Below are 22,014 nucleotides of genomic sequence, written 5' to 3' on the forward strand. Positions count from 1 at the left end.
GGATAGGCAGAGCCCATGATGTAATTCATCTTGACTTTCAGAGCCACAGTCTCACCTAGAGGTGGCACAGAATTCTGACTTTGGGGTACCTGGGCAGATTTAAAAACGGGAGGAAAATGGGAACATAAATTGCTCTTCGATCTTCACTGTTTCCAAAGCCATCACTTCTTGAAACAAAAATTGGGGGTTTGTGTGAGGAAAAGAGAAAGAAAAAGAGGCTAGAAGGATACATGGTGGAAGTGGGTTAAAACCACCCAGAAGTGGTAGAGCACCGTGAAAGCAGAAGCTCTCAGTTTTCCCACTAGAACCTATTTTGATCTGAAAGATGCATCAGTGTTTTCAATATTCCAAGATCATGGACATTTCCTAATATTTCTGGATTCTATTATTTTTAGTCACCCTGAAAAAGGGCCTTGAAATGAGTCCTTTGAAAAAGTTACTTGGAAAAAAGAAATGCCCTCCTTCTAGAAGTAGAAAAGTATCCATGGTTACCACTGATGAAAACGTCCTAGCGAATTTATTCGATTTCTACTGCCTAAGCTTCCCTTATTTTACAATTATTGTTTACTTAGGTTTTTATTATTATTTGGGGCATTTGTAGTACTTTCTTCGCAAGGCCCTAAGGGAATTTGCAAATTCATGTAGTAGATTTCTTCTAGTTAAGCAGCTAAGGCTCTGTTGACTGTTTCTGTGGTAGAAACGCCTCTTACCCCCCTCCAACATTGTTCTGCTGTAGCATTAAACAGAACTGGAGGGAACACAGGTAGGTAGATTCTACTGAAGAGCTAAAGTTATTCATAGATTCAAAAATTAACCATTTAATTTGTTTTTCTAGTTTTGTAATAAATCACCCCCAAATCAGGTTTTTTTTTTTCTAAAAAGGATGGGGTGCCTGGGTGGCTCAGTGGGTTGGGGTCGTCTGCCTTCTGTTCAGGTCATGGTCCGGGGGTCCTGGGATGGAACCCATGTCCAGGGCTCAGTGGGGAGTCTGCGTCTCCTCAGCCTCAGCCCCTCCCCCTCCACTCATGCTCTGTCTCTCGCTTTCTCTCTTGCAAATAAATAAATAAGAAATATTTTTCAAAGGACACCTGGGTGGCTCAGTGGGTTAAAGCCTCTGCCTTCCGCTCAGGTCATGATCCCAGAGTTCTGGGATCAAGCCCCGCATCAGGATCTCTGCTCAGCAGGGAGCCTGCTTCCCTTCCTCTCTCTGCCTGCCTCTCTGCCTGCTTGTGATCTCTGTCTGTCAAATAAATAAATAAAATCTTTTAAAATATATATATATTTTTTTTTAATTTAAGCAGTTTTTAAAAAAAAAATCCTGATTTGGGGATGATTTGTTGGTGTGTCAAAAGGCAGAGTGATTGAGTACTTATTTCAATAATGGACTTTTTACAAAGCAGAAGCTTTTTATATTAATAGCTACATTCTGGAACAGTATGTCAAAAATCTGCATAACAGATCCTTCAGATCTATTACTGTCCCTCTAAACAAAACCCATGATGCACGAATGCAACATCAAACAACGATTTTCCAACAGCCCATGTTACAAATAATCTGAACAGAGTCCTCGGGGGTCTCTTTAGAAGCCGACTTCTGTGTTCTTGCAATCCAGCGACACCATTCGACCCATCTGCAGACATTTACCTGGCTGTCTGGGCTATTCCCCATCTCTTACCTATCCCTCCCCCCTCCCCCTGGAGAAGCCTGGAAATCTTTGTTTAAGTCAGTTTGCTCACACTTTCAAAGAAGTGCTTGGTTAATGAATGAGGTGTTTTTGTTTTTCATAATGACAAATAAAAGTGGAATCTAAAATTATCCTGCCTCAACACACGAAGAGAAACTGACCCAACCTCCAATCAGACCCCCAGCCCTGCCTTCTGCCTGGCCTATCTAGGTGATGTGGGCACCAGGACGCCCCCCCCCCGCATCCCCCCACCAAGGGTGCATCCCCCCACCAAGGGTGTGTCAACAGTCCGGCACAATGGGGAAAGCTCAGAGACAATCCAGCTTCACTCTGCATCTCCTCTTCTCCACGGGGGCAGGATGGGGCGTCAGCCAAATCCTTCATAGGATTTAAGCACAGCTTTTGTTGGCTGAATTTTTTTTTTTTCTCTAAAAAGGAACTTTCCTAGATGGGTAAACACGTTTGTCTTTAAGGGTTGTTAAGAGAAGAAATCCTGCGTATTTCAACCAGCTCCAGCTGAAACAACTTAAGTGATTCTCCAGCAGATGCTGATGTTTGAAAATGCCATATTTGTGCCATATTTGGACTTCTTACTAGGAACTCGACTTGCAATGCATCCCCCGCCTCCTTCCAGCCCCCTCCCACCCCCTCCTCCTCCTTTATGTATATATGTTGCATAATTATGGAGCAGTGAGTATTATCACCTTTTCTGGGCAGTAAGCAGAAAGAAATATAATACCATTACTTCCAGTTACTGCCTTTCCCAAGATAATTAGGTAACACAGCGGAGGGAGCCTCCGTGGGCCTAATGCTGTCCAAGTTAAGTGATTGACATGGCTCTGTCGGCTGCTCTATTAACTGTTTCATTTTGTTTGCTATTTGCAGTTTGCTTGGCTAATACTCCGAACAAATACTGACTGTTTCTTAGGCCTCTTTTTCTCTTTGACCTTCTCCTGCCCATTTTCTTTGACTCACTTCAAACTGCCTTGAAAAGGCCTGTTGAATACACACAGTCCATCAGAGGCCCAGGTTCATCCCTACCCTTGCTCTGAATGCCTTACTTCAAAGATGGGCCGCATTCTTTAATTGCCCTTTGAATTAATATCAAAGGGTCACAATGCGAGTGCCAAAAGAGAAAGGGGCTTTAATGAAGCGAAGAGCTGCCATTCATTTGCAGATAAGCACGTTTTTATGCCTGAATGGTCACCCGGGCTAAAGGCTTGGGGAAGGGGAGGCTGTCCGGAGAGGTCTTTTCCTTAAGTAGTGATTAGTTCAAACAAACAAGAGTAAACAAATAAAAAAAAAAAAGAAGAAGAAGAAGTCTACAAACAGCGACCACATAAAATAAATAATAAGGCTAAATTCGTGAGCTGCACATGCCCCTCCCATCCTTCCTTAAAAAAAAAAAAAGAAAGAAAGAAAAGGAAAAAATGCATGTAATTAGCAAATCCATTCACCATTTTTAATCCCATATTTCAACACTGAAATTCCAAGGGCCAGGCTCAACAACATGCCTGATGAAGCATTTTCAGTCTGAAATTTTGCGCCACAGGTAATACAGAGGGAAACTGTGATGACTTTAAAATGTACGGGAAACCTGTAACTTTTGATAAAAAAGAAAAAATGTCCCAGAGCTCAAGACACAATTACTCCGGATATAAACATTTGTGTTTAAATTATTGATGCTTTATGAACTCTTACGGTACAGGGAATTTAGTGTGAGTCTTAAATAATAAAACACATCTATCTATCAATCGTCCATATACCGAACCAGAGTTCTCCCAGGGAAATCACCACATGGTCCCCTTGTAACACTGTAGCTGCAAGTACAGAATGAGGACACCAACCGCACCAGAGGTCAACAGAAAGTAAAATACAGCTCAACTCATAAATGATTACAGAGTGAAATAGTAAGCCAAGCTTCCTTTCTTCATCATTCTCCTTTTGGAAAGGCTGATGATTAAGGAAGGATTCCAGTCCCACTGAATTATAATCTTAGCTAAAGCTCAGACGACATCCTTGGTGCCCAGCTACAAGGTGGACGGTTGGCCTCTGGTAGACATAACATTTGACCCATCCCCTGGACGTTTCTCCCTTCAGCTGATGCCTGATCAACAGAGTTTATGTTACTCTCAGTAACATACCAAGGAAGGTCCTTGTTCAAATGTTTCAAACAGTCTCCAAAAGCTAAGGGGCCCATTTTGAATTGGTGCACATAAAATTGCCCCTGCCAGGTCAAAAAGAAAGAGAGAAAGCGAGTTCTGTCTTATCTTTGAAGAAATCAAAAGCATCTTCTCTTCACTGGCCTTATTTTCCATGAGCTTGTCCATCTGGTTCATGGTTGCCAGAACAGAGGGAGAAAAGGGCAGCAAATAAATGTCAGAGAGTCAGCCAGTCTGCATAAATCTCCAGCTCCTTCCAGAGAAACTCCTTCCTGGCCTGCTGGGCTTTCTAATCTTGTGACATGAGCCAACAGGCATCAGAACAATGTGGAACTCAAAAGCCTTATTTTGCCCAAGTCCAAAACCCTAACAGCAGCTTCCCCCAAAACCCACTCACCCACCAGATATGCACCAGGGTGCTGCTTTGCAGGAAAGCAACGTAATCTCAGCAACCAGGTCCCTTCTATCCTGGATACAGAAGGAATTCTGTGTATTTTGGACTGACCACAGGAAGATCCACTTAATTCTTATTAAACTGTACTCTGAGAAAGCATCAAGGCGACCCAATCAGCTACCAAATCTTGTTTCAGTAAGTACAAAAGCAATGAGCAGATTATAAGTAAATAAGGCTCCATATCCTTCAGAACTTCGAATGCGTTCAGGACCACTGATATATCACCACAATCCTTTGAGGTAGGGGAGCAAATATTATCACTCCCACTTCTGAAGAATTCAGCCCAGAGTGGCTGGGGAGTTTCCCTTGATATCACAGCTAGTTAAGAGAGCAAACTGGAGTAAAAAGTAAACGTCTTCTAACCCCAAAGCCTTTCAGAAAATCACAGCTACATCTGGTGCAGAATGACACTGGGGCTGTCCAGTGGGTGCTCTGGTTTCTTCCAAAACCCACAAGTGGAATAAACTTCAAGACACTGCAAATTCAATGTAATGGGCCACAAGAGAAACATTTGGACCATGCATTTCAGTGCTTCCCAGGACGCTAGTAACACTGTACAAATGCAACCGTGGATGAGCTCCATTCAAACAGAGCAACAATAGTGATACCAATGGTAATGATTCTATTTTTGCATTTGTCCAGGCCTTTACCCGTAAAGCGTGCTCACACCCGCTACCTGATCGAATGAGGTGATTTTTTTTTTTTTTTGAGATGAGAAAATAAATGTTTTCACTTCAATTTCAAGGGCCTAGGAATAAGGCAATGCACATCTCCAGTATGCCTTGGTGTCGGGAGAAGTAAAGCCATGTGAAATTCTTAAATCTGAACAGCCTGGTCCCTGAAGCTGCCTGAGTAATAGGTTTCTTATTTCCCATGTTAACTCTCGATAGAACCGAGGGACATTCGATACTCAAGCAAATTTTTATTCCCAAGGGACAAATCGTTCAGGATAGCATTCTCTCCTCTAGCCACCTTCCTGTGTACAGCTTGGAAAAGGGCTTCTGAAATCCAGGGTGTCCCGAAAGACCGCTCTCAGAAGCTGATGATGCCACCATCTGCAAAGATGCAACAGGAACAGCGTCCCCACTTCACAAGCAGCTGTTTTCTGAAAGGACTTCCCTAGACTTAAACGAAAGTCTTGTCCAGAGGCCAGCTGGACCTCCGAACCGAAGGTTTCCACTTTGTCTCTCTCACCAAGTCATAACCACAGAGCTGCCGGCGTGGCGTGCGAACCTCCAGCCAGACAACCTGGACCGAAGATCTCACGAATATTTAGCACGGGTTCCACTGCCCTCCACCGTCCACGCTTTCTGCTTTCTCCCCATTAGGAATCAGAAGCACACCTGCAAGGAACGCTCACCTTCAATGAAGAAAAAAGCGGAGCAGCCTGTCCTGAGATGTGTCGACTTACAGCAGTCGTACTCGCTTCTTAAAAAACATAAAAGTCCTGTCTATCTATCCCTTCCGCTCTTGCCGCCGCTACTCCCAGGAACCAACGCGGAGTAAGTGTTATGTCAACCTCAGAGGCTTAAAGGGGAAGAAAATGCGATCTAAGCAAACCTCCAGGAGCAGACATCCTGCTGTAGGCTTCAATGGGAAACATTTGTTATGAAGTAATAAGAATTTGCATAATTTTGGGGGGAAGACTGTTTTCAAAGTCATTCTCTTTTTCACCTGCTTAGGCCTTTGCCATGTATGGCTTTGGTTAAGTTTTGTTGATGGAGGCTCATGTTTAACCAACTGTTTTTAATTTACAAATTAAACTTGTCAGAAGTAGAAATCCTTCCCTTGGAACTCTTCCAATATGTCAAGAATTAATTCTAATGAAAACGGCATTGCCTAAATGCAGGATGGCCAGTCACTTATTTTATTTACACAAAGTCCTTCTCAGTTTCTTTGATAAAAGCAGCTAAATCTTTTTCCTCTTTCATGTTTTGTCAGCACTTGATTCCTTTTGTCCCTTGGCTATTTGCCTAGCTGTGGACAATAAGGCAGGAAGAATAGAAGCAGATTGTTGGAATGGCCCTCAATAAACCTAATTATGACATGTTGACTGCCCTCACCATGACACAGTCAAGGGACCCAGGCTTATTCAATTACCCTTGCCAGGTTTCTCTTTCAGACCTAAAGTTATCCTTTGACTGTTTGTATTTCTGAACAGTATTCATGTTCATTGTGAAAGAAAATCCCCTGGACTTTGAGGGGTTTTTAAGTTGATGCTGTTATTGTAGCTAATTTTTATTAACTGAATGATAACATGATAAAGAAATAGACTTTTGTTATGTAATAAGAACAAATCAGTGTGTGTGCTGAAAGTTACACCTCTCTTTCCTTTCTCTTCTAGCCAGCCAGGCAGGACATGTAACCTGAATTAATAAACAAAATAATTTCTTCAACCTGCATGTGACTTACAACGGGATACGGAGTCTGGCTCCACAGGACAGGACCGTTTCTTCGATGTGATTCTTCTTAACTTAAAAATAATAATGACACGACTGTGGGGTGGGGGGGAGTTGCATGTGTGCGTTCTGTTTTGTTTTGCTTTTTAAACGCCAAGGAGGTTCTTTGCACTATTAACACCAGAGAACATAAGTTCATTGATACCTTTATGCCAACAGCTATTTCTGCAGCTGTTTGAGATAGACAAGATGAACAGTATTTAATTAAAACTCTGGCTGCTGGTTGGAGGAGCCCTTTCCTCCTCGAACAGATTGTTCAGAGATCACGCCAGTGGTTCCCGCAAAGCTCGGGTATAAAAGCTGTGTGTCAAGTGAACAAAAGAGTGGAAAAATGAAGGAATGCCAAAAATCAGCTCCTGATCCATCCTAGCTTTTAAGTCAACTAGGTCTGATAGAATTAATATTCAATTGTATTTAAAGCTGCACAAAGCTTAGCAGGAACAATTGTTTTGTAAGTTACAGCATCCCTGGGTAATTTCTTTTTCTTTCTTTTCTTTTCTTTTTTTTTTTTTCTTTCTGTTGAGAAACTCATTGTTCTTTTTAGTAATTTGGCAGTCCTTGGGACTATGAGAGAATTAAAATTCAACCACAGTATGACAAAGTAGGTGCTACAATTTCTTAAACTTGTTTGTCAACTCATTCCCTTCATTAGAAAATTCCTATCATTCAAATAAAAGCAAGTCTAAACCATACTCCACCTTTGGTGGTGAATTTGGAGTTTGGCATTTATTTGCTTTCTAGGGAAAACACTTTTTTTAATCTTAATGTGAGAAATCAACTTCGCAACCGACCTGAGAAGTGAAATATACAGAGTCCTTAGTGCTTGAAGAATGTTCAAGGTTAGTACTCTCTAGAATGTGTTCTGCTCTGCTGGCCCCTCTCCTTGCACACAGCAACACTTTCACTTTCTCCAAATTCTAGAGAGTTTTGTTTTTTTTTTAATCTCAAACATCCAAAATGAACTCTACAACAAAGTCTTAAAACATCATTAATATAAATAATTTCAGTGGAATGTATCTCTAAATTTTACAGAATGCCATCCAATAGTTTTAGCTTTAGCATTTAATTTCATTTCTTTAATGCATATAAATCTGTATTCATATTGACTTTAAAATCCCTCTGAGCAACTGCAAAAAATAATCCTAATAGCGCTCCACTTATAAATAAAAAAACACCTCCTTTCATAGCAGAGGGGAAAACAGTCCATGTCTCACCACTAGAAAGCTGAAGTGTTCTTCCAAAGTGTTCAAATCACTTTAATCAACAACTGTAACCTCCTGTATAAAAGAAGTTTAAAAAATAAGTCTGCTCTTGCTACTTTATAGTGGAAATGTTATTAAAATATCCAAGATGTCTCAATATTTTAACCTGAAGCATATGTATTTCTGCATTCCCTAAAATGCTTTAATGTTTTTATATAGTTAAATAGAATGGCAATTCTTCGACTCTCCACTAGCACTTCCCTAAGAAAACATAAAAAAAAGTACGTAGAGGAAATCAAATACTCACATCAAGTACTACTCACCACCCCAAACTTGGCAAAGCATTATAAATGCTTGCCGTTCTAAAAGTTATGTTGTTATCTTACTATTCGAACTATATTAAACAAATGTATGCCATAACTCTCACCAATTCTCCTTCTTCAGATGTGTCAGGGGAGCATAAACTTGGGCTGCGGTGTAAATCGAAGGTTTGCTTATGGACACAGAAAGGAGAGTCGACAACTCGAATTGTTTTGATTTGTATGAAGTTACAGACAAAAATTCTAGTGGTGGCTAAAAGTAGCTACGATCAGATTTCTTCTTTAATCTACAGGTCAAGTAGTGACTTTCTCTCTTATCAAGAAAAATTTGAATTTGAGATTCAAAGTTCAAAATCGCAATACATTTGATCTGAGTATAGGATAATCAGTAAGAAAAATAGAAACAAACTCTTTCATATGGTAAACAGTAGTACTTATTATTCTGAATGTATAAGGAGGTATAGTTCCTCTTTCTGATGTTCTCATTTTATAATGTTCGGCTTCTATGTCAAAAGATTAGTAGATATTTTGTAGCAATATTTGCTCACATGTGTTTCCTCAAATCTGTTTGTTTAAGATAAAGAAAGCTATAAGAAACCTTGAGCCATAGATTATTGGATACATAAGAAAAATTATGCATGCAAAGATCAGTTTGGATATTTTATATGCTCTAAAAATCCTTCCAAAAATAAATTTTTACAATGCATTTTACATTGTTAATTTTGTCATTTGGTCTTTGCAGTTAAGGTTTGCTGCATTTGAATGATTCATAGTCTGTTTGCAGAATATATACCTAAAAAGTCAACATGTAGATGTTGACTTTTGAAATAATTTTCTTCCACAAAAATAAAAGAGTGAAAAAGTAAAGAAAAAAAAACTATTAAAATCTCTTCTTGGTAGGCTATGACATCTTGCCTTGAATTGTTTTTAATATAACAAAAACATTTCTTACATTCAAGTTTCTGAAATGCTTAATTGTAAAGTCCTTGCAAAAACAATAGGTTTTCAGACTTCAAATTACCTACTGTTTAGAGTTTTATCTCAAACTCTGCTTTTCATGGAAAATTTTAATTGATTCAAATCCGATTCCCCCCCCCCCCCCCCCCCCCCCCCCCCCCCCCCCCCCGTGAGCCTCTATGCATGTCTTTTAACCCAAGGCAAAAACAAACAAACAAACTTATTTATCTGGTTCAGTTTTTGACAACTACAAATGAGGGAGTTACTTTACATTTAAAACACAAGAGCAGAAACAGATGAAGTGAATGTACCATCCTCTGATTCCTTCTCCTCAAGCCCAGTTTCTAACTTTGACTTGGTCGACTCCCAGAAATCTCCTGTGTCTTCTCTCATCACTGGGAAAAATGTCCAGACACAGATGATTTGAAAGAGGGAATGTTTCCATCCTGCTTAAGCAACTCTAACTTAAGGGGAAGCTCTCTAAACAATACCCGTTTCCAGACTCTTCTAGAAGCCACAGTTTTGACAGGAGCTGCAAGAAACCATCCATTGCCCAGCATGAGTGGGGAAGAAGACCATGTCCTCCTGCCCAACAACACAGCAAACTTCTGTCCTCAGCCTCGGCTGCTTCGGCACCTGAAGTCCTTCCTTTCAAAGATGAGACAGGTAGGAATTCCTCATCCACTAAGATATCGAAAGGCCCCAGGCCTCTCCGTTCTTGCTCCGTGTCTCTGGCTGCCTGGAGGCCTCACTGTTTCTTCAAACAACTGCCTGGGGCGGCCGAGAGTCTGCTGAGAATAGAACATGACCGGAGCTGCCACATTTCGCTAGAGCTGAGAGAGACCATACCCTTCACCTCGCTAGTGCTTCTGTTTCCCAGAAGAAGGGACAGTGAGGCCCAGAGAGGAAAAGCAACCTGGTCATAGTCACGGTTCGGGAGACCTACAAGAAACATCTAAAAATTGCCTGACCCAACTTTTACAGCTGAGGAAATCAAAGCCCAGCCCCCCATTCCCGTGTCCAGATGAAGACTCTTGCCCACCTGCCCATGTCCCATAAGAGGATGGATGTCCCTTATCTTCTTGTAAGGAATCTGTCCAGGATCCTTCTAAGAGGTTCCCTGCAAGGACAAAGACTCCTATGCAGTCTAAGGGCCACACAGGTAAATTCTCAGTAGCTGTGGGTTGCCAGACCAACTTTGGCTCCATAAGTAAACAGGGTAAGGCTTGAGAAAGAGGAAGCATCCTAGCAACCCTAACATCCAAGACATAGTTGAGGGGAACTGAGTATGATGATGATGATGATGACTATTATTATTATTATTATCATCATGATCATCATTATTATTTTGCTCTCACACACATCTGTGCCAGGCCTTCACCATGCACAAGGACCACTACCTTACCTCTACCTTTCCTCCCCTAAATTGAACAAGGACAAGGATAGATGCAGTTTTGTAGGACCTAAAGCTTTTATAATTTAGGGAGCCCTTCTTAAAATGTAGAAACCAGGCATGCCTGGGTGGCTCAGTGGGTTAAGCCTCCACCTTCGGCTCAGGTCATGGTCTCAGAGTCCTGGGATAGAGCCCCGCATTGGGCTCTCTGCTCAGCGGGGAGCCTGCTTCCCCCTCTCCCTCTGTCTGCTCTCTGCTGACTTCTGATCTCTCTCTCTCTCTCTCTCTCTCTGTCAAATAAATAAATCTTTAAAATAAAAAAGTAAAAACCAATGTATCTTCCTTTTATCACATTCGCAAAAACCTAATGGCATGAAGATGCGTGGGGTCCCTTCCAGAGTCTGGAAGGGCCCACACCGGTGAAGATCCCTAGAACTCAAGGTTCATTCCCTCTATGGTGAGCTCACCTCCAACAAGGACTCCTCTTTCATCCTCCACTTCAGGGGACCGGGGGGAGATGTAGACTGTTTCTACATGCTTGTGTCTGCTGTCATTACCTAATACTTATAAAACATCGATCAAGTCTAAGTGCTAACTTTGGGTGCTCAGCAGGAATTCAAGATCATTCAAGAGTTCACAGACATGACAGGTTGTTTCAGAACCCCATCTATCATGGGTGGAATAAATCCCAGCTGTTTCACTGGGAGGTTCATGGCTTACATCCTCCAGAACAGTGTGTTGCTGAGGCTCTCAGGACCCCAGCACTGAGAGTCTAGGAGTCACTGGCCTTCCAGAAGACTCCTGGAAGGGCTTCAGTGCACTTTCCAGATTTCCAGCCGGCAGATCCATCATGGTTGCCCCTTGGGCCCTAGTCCCCGTGAGGAGGGGAGCCTCATTTCTTCTAACCTCTGACATCAGTCCAGGTACCACAAGAAGTGTAAGAGCTCAGGGCACCTGGGTGGCTCAGTCAGTTGAGCATCCGGTTTTGGCTTGAGGTCATGATCTCATGGATCATGGGATCGAGCCCTGCATCAGGCTCTGTGCTTGGCAGGGAATCTGCTTGAAAATTCTCTCCCTCTGTCCCTATCCCCCTTCTCTCTCTGTGAAATAAATAAATAAATAAATATATAACTCTTAAAAACAAAATATGGTGTGAGGGCTCAGATCAGATGTCTGCTCCTTGGGGAGGGTTTTGAGCTCTGAGGCCAGATGGGTCCCACAGTGCCTTCCCAGACTTTTCATGTTCTTCTGGCCCTGCTCTTTGCCAAGAAGACCAAAAAACACAAGCCAAGACTCTTCTCTGGCACCCGGTAAGTGTGGAAAATCCATCTGTGATGAAGAATGTTCTTGGCCTCACCTGGACCTGCCTCGCCTAGAGAGCTTACCAGTGTGCCATGCCCTGGGAGGTCATACTCACCAGCAAGAAGCTCCCTCATTTCAGAACTAGTCTTGCCATTCACCATGAAGATAGAATCTACAGGGGTGTGTTTTGAGTGGCAACTGAGATCTATTCCTTGCCCCCCTTCAAAGGTTTCCTTCCTACGTAGATAACCTGGAATTCTGCCATTAGGAATTGGTTCCTCCATGTTAGGTTATCAGCTCCCAGCATCCTCTTGGAAACTGCCAACATCCCAGGGAGAAGTAACCAGTCGAGTCTCATTGTGAATGAGGAAGAGCTTGGTGGAAGCTTATGTTATGTGTGTGTGTGTGTGTGTGTGTGTGTAGAGTAGGGGGTGCACAAGAGGAAAGGAAGCCAGATGGAAGCAGGACAGGGGTGGGGGACACAGGGAACATACGAAACAGACTCCCTCTTTTTATCCAAGGTCAGCCCAGAGAGGACTTTGTGAAAGGAAAATGGGAGAAACATTTTCAAAGGATTTCAAAGGCGGAGCACTAGGGGTAGGGAGATTTTCAAACATTCCTGCAAAAAGCCCAAATTGTTCTGGTAATATCATTTCCTATAAACTATAGTTTGAGTGACAGTTCTATTTTTCCTAAAGCTTTTCCAAAAGGATTTTCCAAGTACTAGGAATTTCAATGTGAAAGATAGTCATTGTCTTTCCTAATGAATTTAATTTGGGTTCTCAATTTAAAAAAAAAATAAAAAGGATTCATTTCAGGGGAAGAATTGTTAGTTTAAACCAGTAACATTAAATTATAATAATTCAATAAAATGATAAAGTTAGACAGCAAACAAAATTCAGACCAAATTTGGTTTTCTACGTCATTTGTATTTTGTTATAAGGAAATCAGTCCTCTTCTTATCGGCCCAAGGTATATGCTAATACTCCGTTACAAAGAAAAGCCCGGGGGAGTGACTTGGTTTCAATTTCCTGGAAAAAGGAGAGACCGCGTGACACCAGAGTGTGCCAGGTAATGAGTCCTTGCTGCCACCTGCAGAAGATCTGTAAGTGCCCACCCTCCACTGACCACGTACTGAGCCTTTGAAGGAAACAAGGTGAGGTGGTCTTCCCAGCCACTAGCTGGCTTTTGGCTCAGGAATGCCCTGAAAAAGTCCAGCTGGTACTTTCCACAGGCAAGAAGACACTGAGAAGTCAAGGCCCAGAAAGTTAACTGGAAGAGCCCAGAAGCAGAATCCCAAATAGGCCAGTTGAGTTTCCATCCTGGCTTCCTTCCTGGAACCCAATCCCTGGATGATGGGGGACCTGCCAAGACCCCGGCATCCCTCCATCCCCTGGACTCTTCATCCCGGCTCTCTGCTGTTTTCGACCTGATGCTGAGATCCCAGTCTCCCCTTTGCCATCTTTTCTTCAGACAAAAATTCAGCAACTATTCAGAGCTTGGCAGGGCCAGTGACCACAAGCAGACATTGGCTTCCAGTAAGAAACTATAGAAGTTGCCTTTCTGCCCCCCTCTGATGAATGCGTGTCGCGCACACACAAGCCCCGGATGTGCCCTGTCTGCACAAAAGCCAAGCGAGTCCACCACCTGGAAAGTTTCCACACTGGATAGCTTCCCAAATCCTATCCCTCTCTGGGGTGTTGCTAGTCCCCCCGAGGTGCTGTGAGGAGACCCTGTTTATTTGGGGGACTTCCTGACATGGACTCCCAGCCCCTTTTAGAAATGCTCCCAGAAGATGAAGAGAACCAATGATTCCAGACACTGAGATCCCATTCGATTGCAAATCATGAAATGTAAAGTTGTCTCCCCCAAAGAATCCATGGGTCCCTTTTTATTTATTTTTTTTTAAGATTTTATATATTTGTTTGACAGAGAGACACAGCGAAAGAGGGAACACAAACCGGGAGAGTGGGAGACAGAGAAGCAGGCTTCCCACCGGGCTCGGGCTGGATTCCAGGACCCTGGGATCATGACCTGAGCCGAAGGCAGCTGCTTAAGGACTGAGCCACCTAGGCACCCCCCGCCATCCTCTTAATTTTAAAAAGCAACAAATCTACCAGTCAGGAGAGAGAGCAGCTCTCACACCTAAGTCCGTCCTTGCTGACAAGGAGCCAGCCCCTGGACTACGCTCTCCCTTTACCTGTGTAGGGGAGAACAACATCGTCAGAATCTCAAGTGTGGTTACGCGGCCAACATGGGTCTGAAAACTACTACGCATTTTCTTCTGGTCTAAATTTCTGTTGAGAACATCACAGCAATCTGACAAACAAATCAAACTTTCTCTCAGAATTAACCCTCCTTTGGCCCTCCTCCCTATGTAGAGAGCTGCATCCTTCTGCAGGTAGTAATCAGATGTCACAAATGATGGGTCTGATTCAATCCAAATTATGCACAGAGCTGGGCAAGAGGGCGGCGGGGGAGGGGGAGCTGCTTTTGATTCTTCTCAGCTCTTTACAGATGCTCTTAACACCAGGCCTGTTTACATGTCCAAAGTGACTCCTTCAGATTTCCATAAGCAAGTCAGAGGGGAAACAGGGAGAGAACCCAGAGCACTCATCTAGCTGCCTTCTATGGAAGCCAAGACGAAAGTTCTAGTATCAAGAGAGCAGACCTTCCCTCCTCTGCCTGCTACAACTGTGCTCTCACACTGGAGGCAAGAAAAGTCAAGACAGAAGATTGGTTTTGTTTTTCCGTTATTTCTTTTTTTAAGCCAAATCAAGATCCTGCTTTTCAAAAATAAATCCTTAGCTCCCAGCTCATTCTCCTATTTCTGAAAGGCCCACTCCTCAAAAGGAATGACCTGAAATGTTCACTTCGTAATATTTACTGGCACGTCCTTCTTCCGCTTTCCCAGGAGGGTTTGGAAAAGGTTGTTTTTCTCCTATGGTTGGAACACGGTTCTTCCTGGCTCATTTCACGGACTCGGACTTCAGCTTAGGTAGGCCAGGTACGCAGCAGCATCAAGAATTGAATTCCTGGGCATCAGATTTAAGGGAAAATAGGCTGAAATGATTTGAGGGAGGCAAGGTATGTGCAAAATCATAAAAAGTCCTTTGTGCCTAAAAGGGAATGGATACATGCCCCTTAAAAGTTTGTAAAATTAAAAATCAGCCTTTCCCAAACTTAAGAAACCCCAAGAACCCAGGCCAGCACTTCTCACAAATTAGAAATATAAGACCCTGTTTTATTATTCATGGCCTGCTCTCTTACTAGTTCAACCCTGATTTGGTGACCCTGACAGACAGCTTATCTCTTGTAACTAAACAATCAGAATAAGTTGCCTCAAAATTGCTATAAAATTGTCCATAATTTTTCTAGCACAGAAAGAAAAACAGCTAAGAATGTTTATCATAAATATATTAATATATGATGGGACATGAGGACTGAAATGAACAATAGACAAGAAAAAAAAAGAATACAAAGAGGAACCAAAAAGTCCAAAAAAAAAAAAAAAAAAAGCTTTCCCTGGATTTAGAGACTGTTCCATTTGGAGCAATAACTGCTTAGAGGAATTTCCAGAGGGTAGTCAATGTTGGCAGAACAACTCCCTAGGCAGAGATTTCAAAACCTGTTCTCCAATACGTGTACAATGGTAGAGAAATTTGTTTCGTTTTTTTCATGCATGTGGCCACAGACAAACATGCTTCTGCTCTGCACTTACGAAGCAAGCCTTCCCCTGTTTGTTCTCAACATAGTACCAAAATTCCACCAAAGCTATCAAAATTACAAATGTCTTCCCTTTGTGCCTACCATGGACAAATTATTTCTACAAATAAACGCACACATGTGCCAGATGGTGTCATTTAATTGCAAACTACCTAATGCTAGATAAACCATCATTTGCCAATGCAATGGAATACTATACAGCTGTACAAAGGGGCTGTGGAAGCCCCCAGACCCTGATGCGGAGTAATTGCTGAGATACAGGCTTGGGGGCGGGAGGTGCAGGAAGGAAGGCACAAAACAGTTTCTATCATGGGCTACCACGTGCACAAAAGGAGAGAACATTTTTAGAAGAGAGAGAGAAATATCATTGTTTATTTATGTGTAGACTCTAGAAAGGTGACCAAGATACAGAGGGACACGGACGGGAAGAAAACCCGTTACTATCTATTCCCCTATATCTTTGGAATTATGTAAGAGCGAAGGTTTTACCCAGCCAAAATAAATAGGATGATTTTAAAAATGCAATCTGACGAAGAGCTTTTGCCTCTACAGGAGGGCAATCCCTGGAATCAAAGAACGCTTCCCTTTTGAGGCTGAGAGTCAGCCCCCATAATCCAGGGATCCTCTTGCATCTCAAAGCCTTCGGGATGGGGGTGGGGAGGCAGCATGGTCCAGAAGGAAGGCCCCGTGGTTGGCCAACGAGTTTTCATCAGTTCACTGGGGGCCGCCAAGCCAGGCTCCCGGGCTGCCTGCCGAGAGCCTAAGCCCTAACAGCTGCATAAACTGGCCTCGCCCCAGCCTGACCTATTTCGGAGACAGGTCAGACCAGTGCATGCGGGGATAAGAAAACAACCTTCCTTCTCTGCAGTGGCTGCACTAGCAAGCTGCTCCAGCAGGGGAAACTCGGGGCAGGCGCTCTCCAGCTCCCCAAACCTCACAAGCCAGGCTACTTTATTTTCGATTCTTGCATTGCACCGGGGTAACACAAAAGTCCCCAGCTTTGGGAACCGGATGGAGGGAAATCAAGTAGAAAGGTCACTGAAATGTATCCTCCAGCTTAACGAATCCTATTTTGGAAAGTTTCTTTAATATTTGTGAACTCAAATTTGATAGGAGAGGGGGTTAAGTAGAATCATGCACAAAGAAAGAGGAATGTACACAGTCTCACATGGGGAGCTAAGAAGATACTTAAGAACAATGAAGTAGCCTGAAGAGGGCACAGAATGAGAAATTGTGCAAAAGCAATTCCGTAAAATGAAGCATTTCGACAGAATTTCAGGAGTACAAAGGCATGCATGCATGAGACCTATTTTCAAAAAGCAGCCTGTTTGTCAATGTCTGAAAGAGTGAGAAGAACCTGTTGAAAAACAAACAATGAAAGAAAGAAAGAAAGAAGAGTTTAATTTGGAGGACTCTGAAAAAGCCAAGTTAATCTAAGAAAGAAGAGTAATCTTTGCAGAACTAGGAGAAAAAATAATTCAGAAATATCTTTTGACATCTCAATGAACGGCTTTAGAATTTTGCTATTTTTCTTATCTGCTAAGTCAATAAAATCTATTATATTAAATAGCGGCTTACAAACTCCATTTTTTGACACAGTGAAAGTGAAGTGTGTGTGTGTGTGTGTGTGTGTGTGTGTGTGTGTGTGTGTTTGTGTGCATGCTCCTTCATTGTTGCTCCTAAGCTCTGAATTAAGCTTTTATCTGCCTTTGGGCAGAGCCCATCTGCCAGCAGGCTGGTCACTTTCTGCATGTTCGGAGGGTTTCCTCCCCCAAGATTTTGAATTTTCCTATGATACATGTAATTTGCATACAACTTGCATCTTCTCATTTTCTTCTCATAGCACCCTGGGAAGCTGGTATGATATGGCCCATCTTACATATGTCAAAACTGAAGTTCAAGGGGTCACACTTAAATGTGCTTGGTCACAATTTTAGAGTGAAATAAGGGATGCAAAAAAAGGCCACTTTTGCCTTGGGTAATAGGCTCTTAACAGTGCAAGCAAAGGCAGGAAGAGAGACTTGGGGTGTGTTTAAGTCAGAACAGACAACACTCAAATGCTTTAGTGGCCCTCAATCAGGAAACTGGCCAAGTAGGGATTCAGAAAGAAGAAACCTGTTGCTTTTCTTATAATAAAATGAATTGGACCATTTAGTTCAGGTTAAGCTCAACCATGGTAATTGACACACACACACACACACACACACACACTCACTCACCCCCACTGGCCAAGATTTTCTTAATTAAGATAATATATTAGAATATTGGGAGAATTTTAAAATACGTTTGAAGATAGACTCTCTAAGCCTACAATTATTTAAAATAAAAATTTCTTTAAAAAGATATTCCCCGGGGCACCTGGGTTGAGGCCTCTGCTTTGGGCTCAGGTCATGATCTCAGGGTCCTGGGATCGGCCCGCATCGGGCTCTCTGCTCCACGGGAAGCCTGCTTCCTCCTCTCTCTGCCTGCCTCTCTGCCTACTTGTGATCTCTGTCTGCCAAATAAATAAATAAAATCTTAAAAAAAAAATGGTATGCCCTATAAGGGAAATAAGGAACATATTAACGTCTCCATACAATGCCCAAGTTCTTGTAGGCTGGAGAAATTATGTCTATACTAGGGTTTGCCAAAAAAAAAAAAAAAAGGTAAGAGAGGTATATTGGGTGTACTGTTAGCATATCTGTGTACCTGTAAAATCCTCAGCCTACAAATGTAGGCTTTCTATTAAAAATGCAAATTTGTATGTCACTATGTAAATATTCACTAGGAAAGTACACAAACATTAAAGCAATCCCATGTTACAATATAAACTGCACAGCAATTAACTTTCCCTTCTTAACTATTTTACCCTAACTTATTTATTGTTTCCATCTAATGACATAAAGGCAGGGACATTTAATTCTGCAGTTGTTTCCAGAAATATGCCTACAAGCCAATTATAAAAATTCTCAAAATTTAACAAACTGAGGGTTGATGGGGGGAGGGGGGTTGGGAGAGGGGGGGTGGGGTTATGGATATTGGGGAGGGTATGTGCTATGGTGAGTGCTGTGAAGTGTGTAAACCTGGCGATTCGCAGACCTGTACCCCTGGGGATAAAAATATATGTTTATAAAAAATAAAATTTAGAAAAATTCTCAAAATTTACATTTAAGCCTCCATAAAACTGTATTATTTGAACTCACAATATGATCTTAGACATTTTTTAATGCTAAAAATCAGTGGTATTTCCTCTCCCTCAGTTCCATGTTGGTCAGCCAAACAGAGTCTCCCATCCTTGTCACAAGTATTTTGATTAGCTATTTTTAAATGGAATCCATCGATGAGGTCCTAGAACCGAGATTTTGTTACTCTACTGCTATCAATGCATTAAATCTGGCCAAAGAAAAGTACCTACAGTCACGAAATCCCTAAGTGGGTTGAAGGAGACAAACAGCCAGCTAGTTTGTTATTGCCTGTCATAAGTTCTAATTTGTTTTACTGAGAAAGATTGACTTCCCAATCACTGCAGTAAGGAGGGCATAAAAACTCAGACTACTTTGATCAAGTTGCTTCACCCCAAAGAGAAGAGGTTCTTTGTTGTTGTGTTGTTGTTTACTTGAAATCCTACAGCAAAAATCTAAATGCTACAAACTTTGCTGCATGCAATGTACAAGGTAACTCTTTCTTAGGATTTTCCTTCCTAGGAGAAATGTGCATCAAATCAAATTCTAAATTGTACACCACCCTTTAGTAATATACACTTTCTTCTTTAAAGATAGAAGTTATCTGTTCGTCATTTCTTAGTTTTTATCAGGAAGTTAAGAAAACAGACATTGAAGGTAAGAATTCATTGAACCCTTCCTTAATCATCCTCAGCAACTAATTTCTATGGTTTTCATATTTCTTTTAACAATGGTGAAGTTTCTAACTCATCTCCCTTGAAGAGAGGTTTTGTAATGTTAATGGGCATTTTGACAACTGTGCCTGTTCCTTCCAGTTACAAACTGGAAATTATATATATTCTGGTTATTTAAGAGCATAATCCTAACACAGATAATTTGAGATAAAGCTTTCTTAGGAGACAGAAGTCCCAATTCCAGCAAAAATTCAATGCTACTGGGGCTCAGTGTTTGGCCCAACACTGCAAGACAGAACTGAGAGCTGAACTGTGACAATCTCTACCAGAGACCAGGAACAACGGGGCAAGAAAAGCTTTCCCAACAGAGCAGAAGATGGTCCCACATTGGTATGAATCTTCCAAGAGAAGGGCAACTACTAAAATTCCCTTTCACTTTCTCTGGCCACAATTCCTCAGCTAAAGGCAGCCAGTTCTCCTCCTCCTTCTCCTCCTCCTTCTTCTTCTTCTTTTTACAATAATATCAAAATCATATTTAATTTTCCCAACTTTATTGAGATATAATTGACATAAGCCAGTTCTTGAGTCAGTAATTCTTCCCTGGTACTGAGATCAGACCTAGTTTAGAGCCTAATTTTGCTGCCCTCCCTGACAGTATATGAACACATAGCCTGATACCCAAGAGGGGAAAGTTATTTTAACTCCATATGTATATGAAATATACATGTACATGTGGAATATGCAACAAAGAACTCTCTAATGTTACATCTGGACCCAGGACAAGGTAACCAAAACATATCTGAGCTGACTCACCCTTCCAGCTTAATCCATTTCAGACAGTTGCTCTACACTCAAATGATTTGGGTTATATCAAAAAACATTTGAGCATAGGTAGAATATTAATTAATTGGGAGATAAGAATAGAATATATTAGAAAATATCCAGTACATCAAGAAAATATAGATATAGATATGACATATAGAAAATATATGTATGTCAAGACCCCTCTTATTCAAGAGTGAACAAGAGGGTTCCTGGGTGGCTCAGTTGGTTATGCGACTGCCTTTGGCTCAGGTCATGATCCTGGAGTCTCTGAAGGAGTCCCTAGTCGGGCTCTCTGCTCAGCGGGGAGTCTGCTTCTCCCTCTGACCTCTCTGCTCTCTCTCTTTCTCTTTCAAATAAATAAACAAAATCTTAAAAAAAAAAAAGGAGTGAACAAGAAAGAATAAAACCAAAATGAAATAAAGATACAGTCCTATGCACAATTATTTAGTACTACAATGAGCACAGTCAGAGAAGGAGATTCAGGAAGACAAATCCATGATGCACATTTGAATATCCAAAGCCTGAATCTGGCATAAATTTCACAACCTCAGAGTGATTTGTTGGCATTTGCAAATTAGGCACAGAGATGGTATTTCCAAAAAAGCCCTTGCAGGAATTTTAGCTCTCATAATAAAAGAAAAAAATCAATCCAAATATATTGAATTCTTAAGCTAAAACAAACAAACAAAAAAAGGCTAATAGTTCATCTAAAAATCAACAGCCAAGCAGTCATAAAATCATTCAGGGGAAGATTTTTATTTATTTTTTTTCCTAGCATTCAACAGCAGTGCTTAATAAGAATTGGGAGGCTATGCTGTTACCTCAAATTCTGATGACTCTAGAAGTGTAATGCACTGGACAAATGAGCTTTTACTTTTGTGCAACTGGAAATAGTTTACTGCCAGCTTAATTCATAGTGACGAACTTATAAACTCTAACGATGCACAAACTATACACACAAATACATGTATTCGCCTACATTGTAGGGGGTTAAAATATACATGAGACTCATATAACCATCTATAAACACACAAAAATATAGAAACACATGTAGAGAAATGTAGTCAGTATAACTCCCAGTTTCCCATGTATTTAATTATTCCCCACCCAGTTTTACATAAAAAATCTGACATCTGTCCCTTCCATCATTCCAGCTTAGAAGGCAACTCGGTGAAAGAAATTTCCATATTTAAAAATTTAGGGACATGCAGATAGTAGCTTCCGTGTCTCCGGCCACCCTCCAAAAATGAGAATCTATTTGATGATAAATTCACCATCTTAGCCTAAGCTCTAAACAAGAAATCACCATAGGATAATTAAAAACACCCCATGAATCTCTTCTCTACAAACCTACGACATGTAACTGGTTTGGGTTCCTATTTCTTAAAGAGAATTTGGCCAATCCTCCTTAGAGGTTTCAGAGGAAAAGGAGGATTTTCCAAGACAGATAAGTTGAAATGATCCCGCTTTGATCTCTGTGGTTAAGAATCCCTCACAATAGAAGATGGCCACTGAGGGGCCGGGATCCCGGCCTTTTAATGCGTAACAATGCTATCAACAAACAGCTACTTAATCAATATTTGGCCAGAGCTGCTGAAAACTTCCTTTTCAGATTTTAATTCCTAGTTGTAAAACAACCCCAGAGCAGCCAGTGAGATAAGGCATTAAACTGACTGCTTAATTGTCTGTTAGTGT

General features: G+C 41.6%; 1 protein-coding gene across 3 annotated transcripts in view; it reads right to left on the reverse strand.

The window, feature by feature from the left end:
- Positions 1–22,014, reverse strand: part of PAX3 (paired box 3) — a 100,066-nt gene that overhangs the window by 68,195 nt on the left and 9,857 nt on the right. Inside the window, exon 5 of one of the 3 annotated variants that reach the window (XM_047723066.1) lies at positions 12,884–12,964. The exons of the other annotated variants lie outside the window; for them this stretch is intronic. Within the exon in view, the coding sequence (XP_047579022.1) occupies positions 12,957–12,964 (8 nt within the window). The 3' untranslated portion in view covers positions 12,884–12,956. Of the gene's footprint in view, positions 1–12,883; positions 12,965–22,014 lie in introns of those variants that run through there. 3 annotated transcript variants of the gene reach the window in all.

This window comes from Lutra lutra, chromosome 3 (genome assembly GCF_902655055.1).
Source record: "Lutra lutra chromosome 3, mLutLut1.2, whole genome shotgun sequence".
In the NCBI taxonomy this organism is placed as follows: domain Eukaryota; kingdom Metazoa; phylum Chordata; class Mammalia; order Carnivora; family Mustelidae; genus Lutra; species Lutra lutra.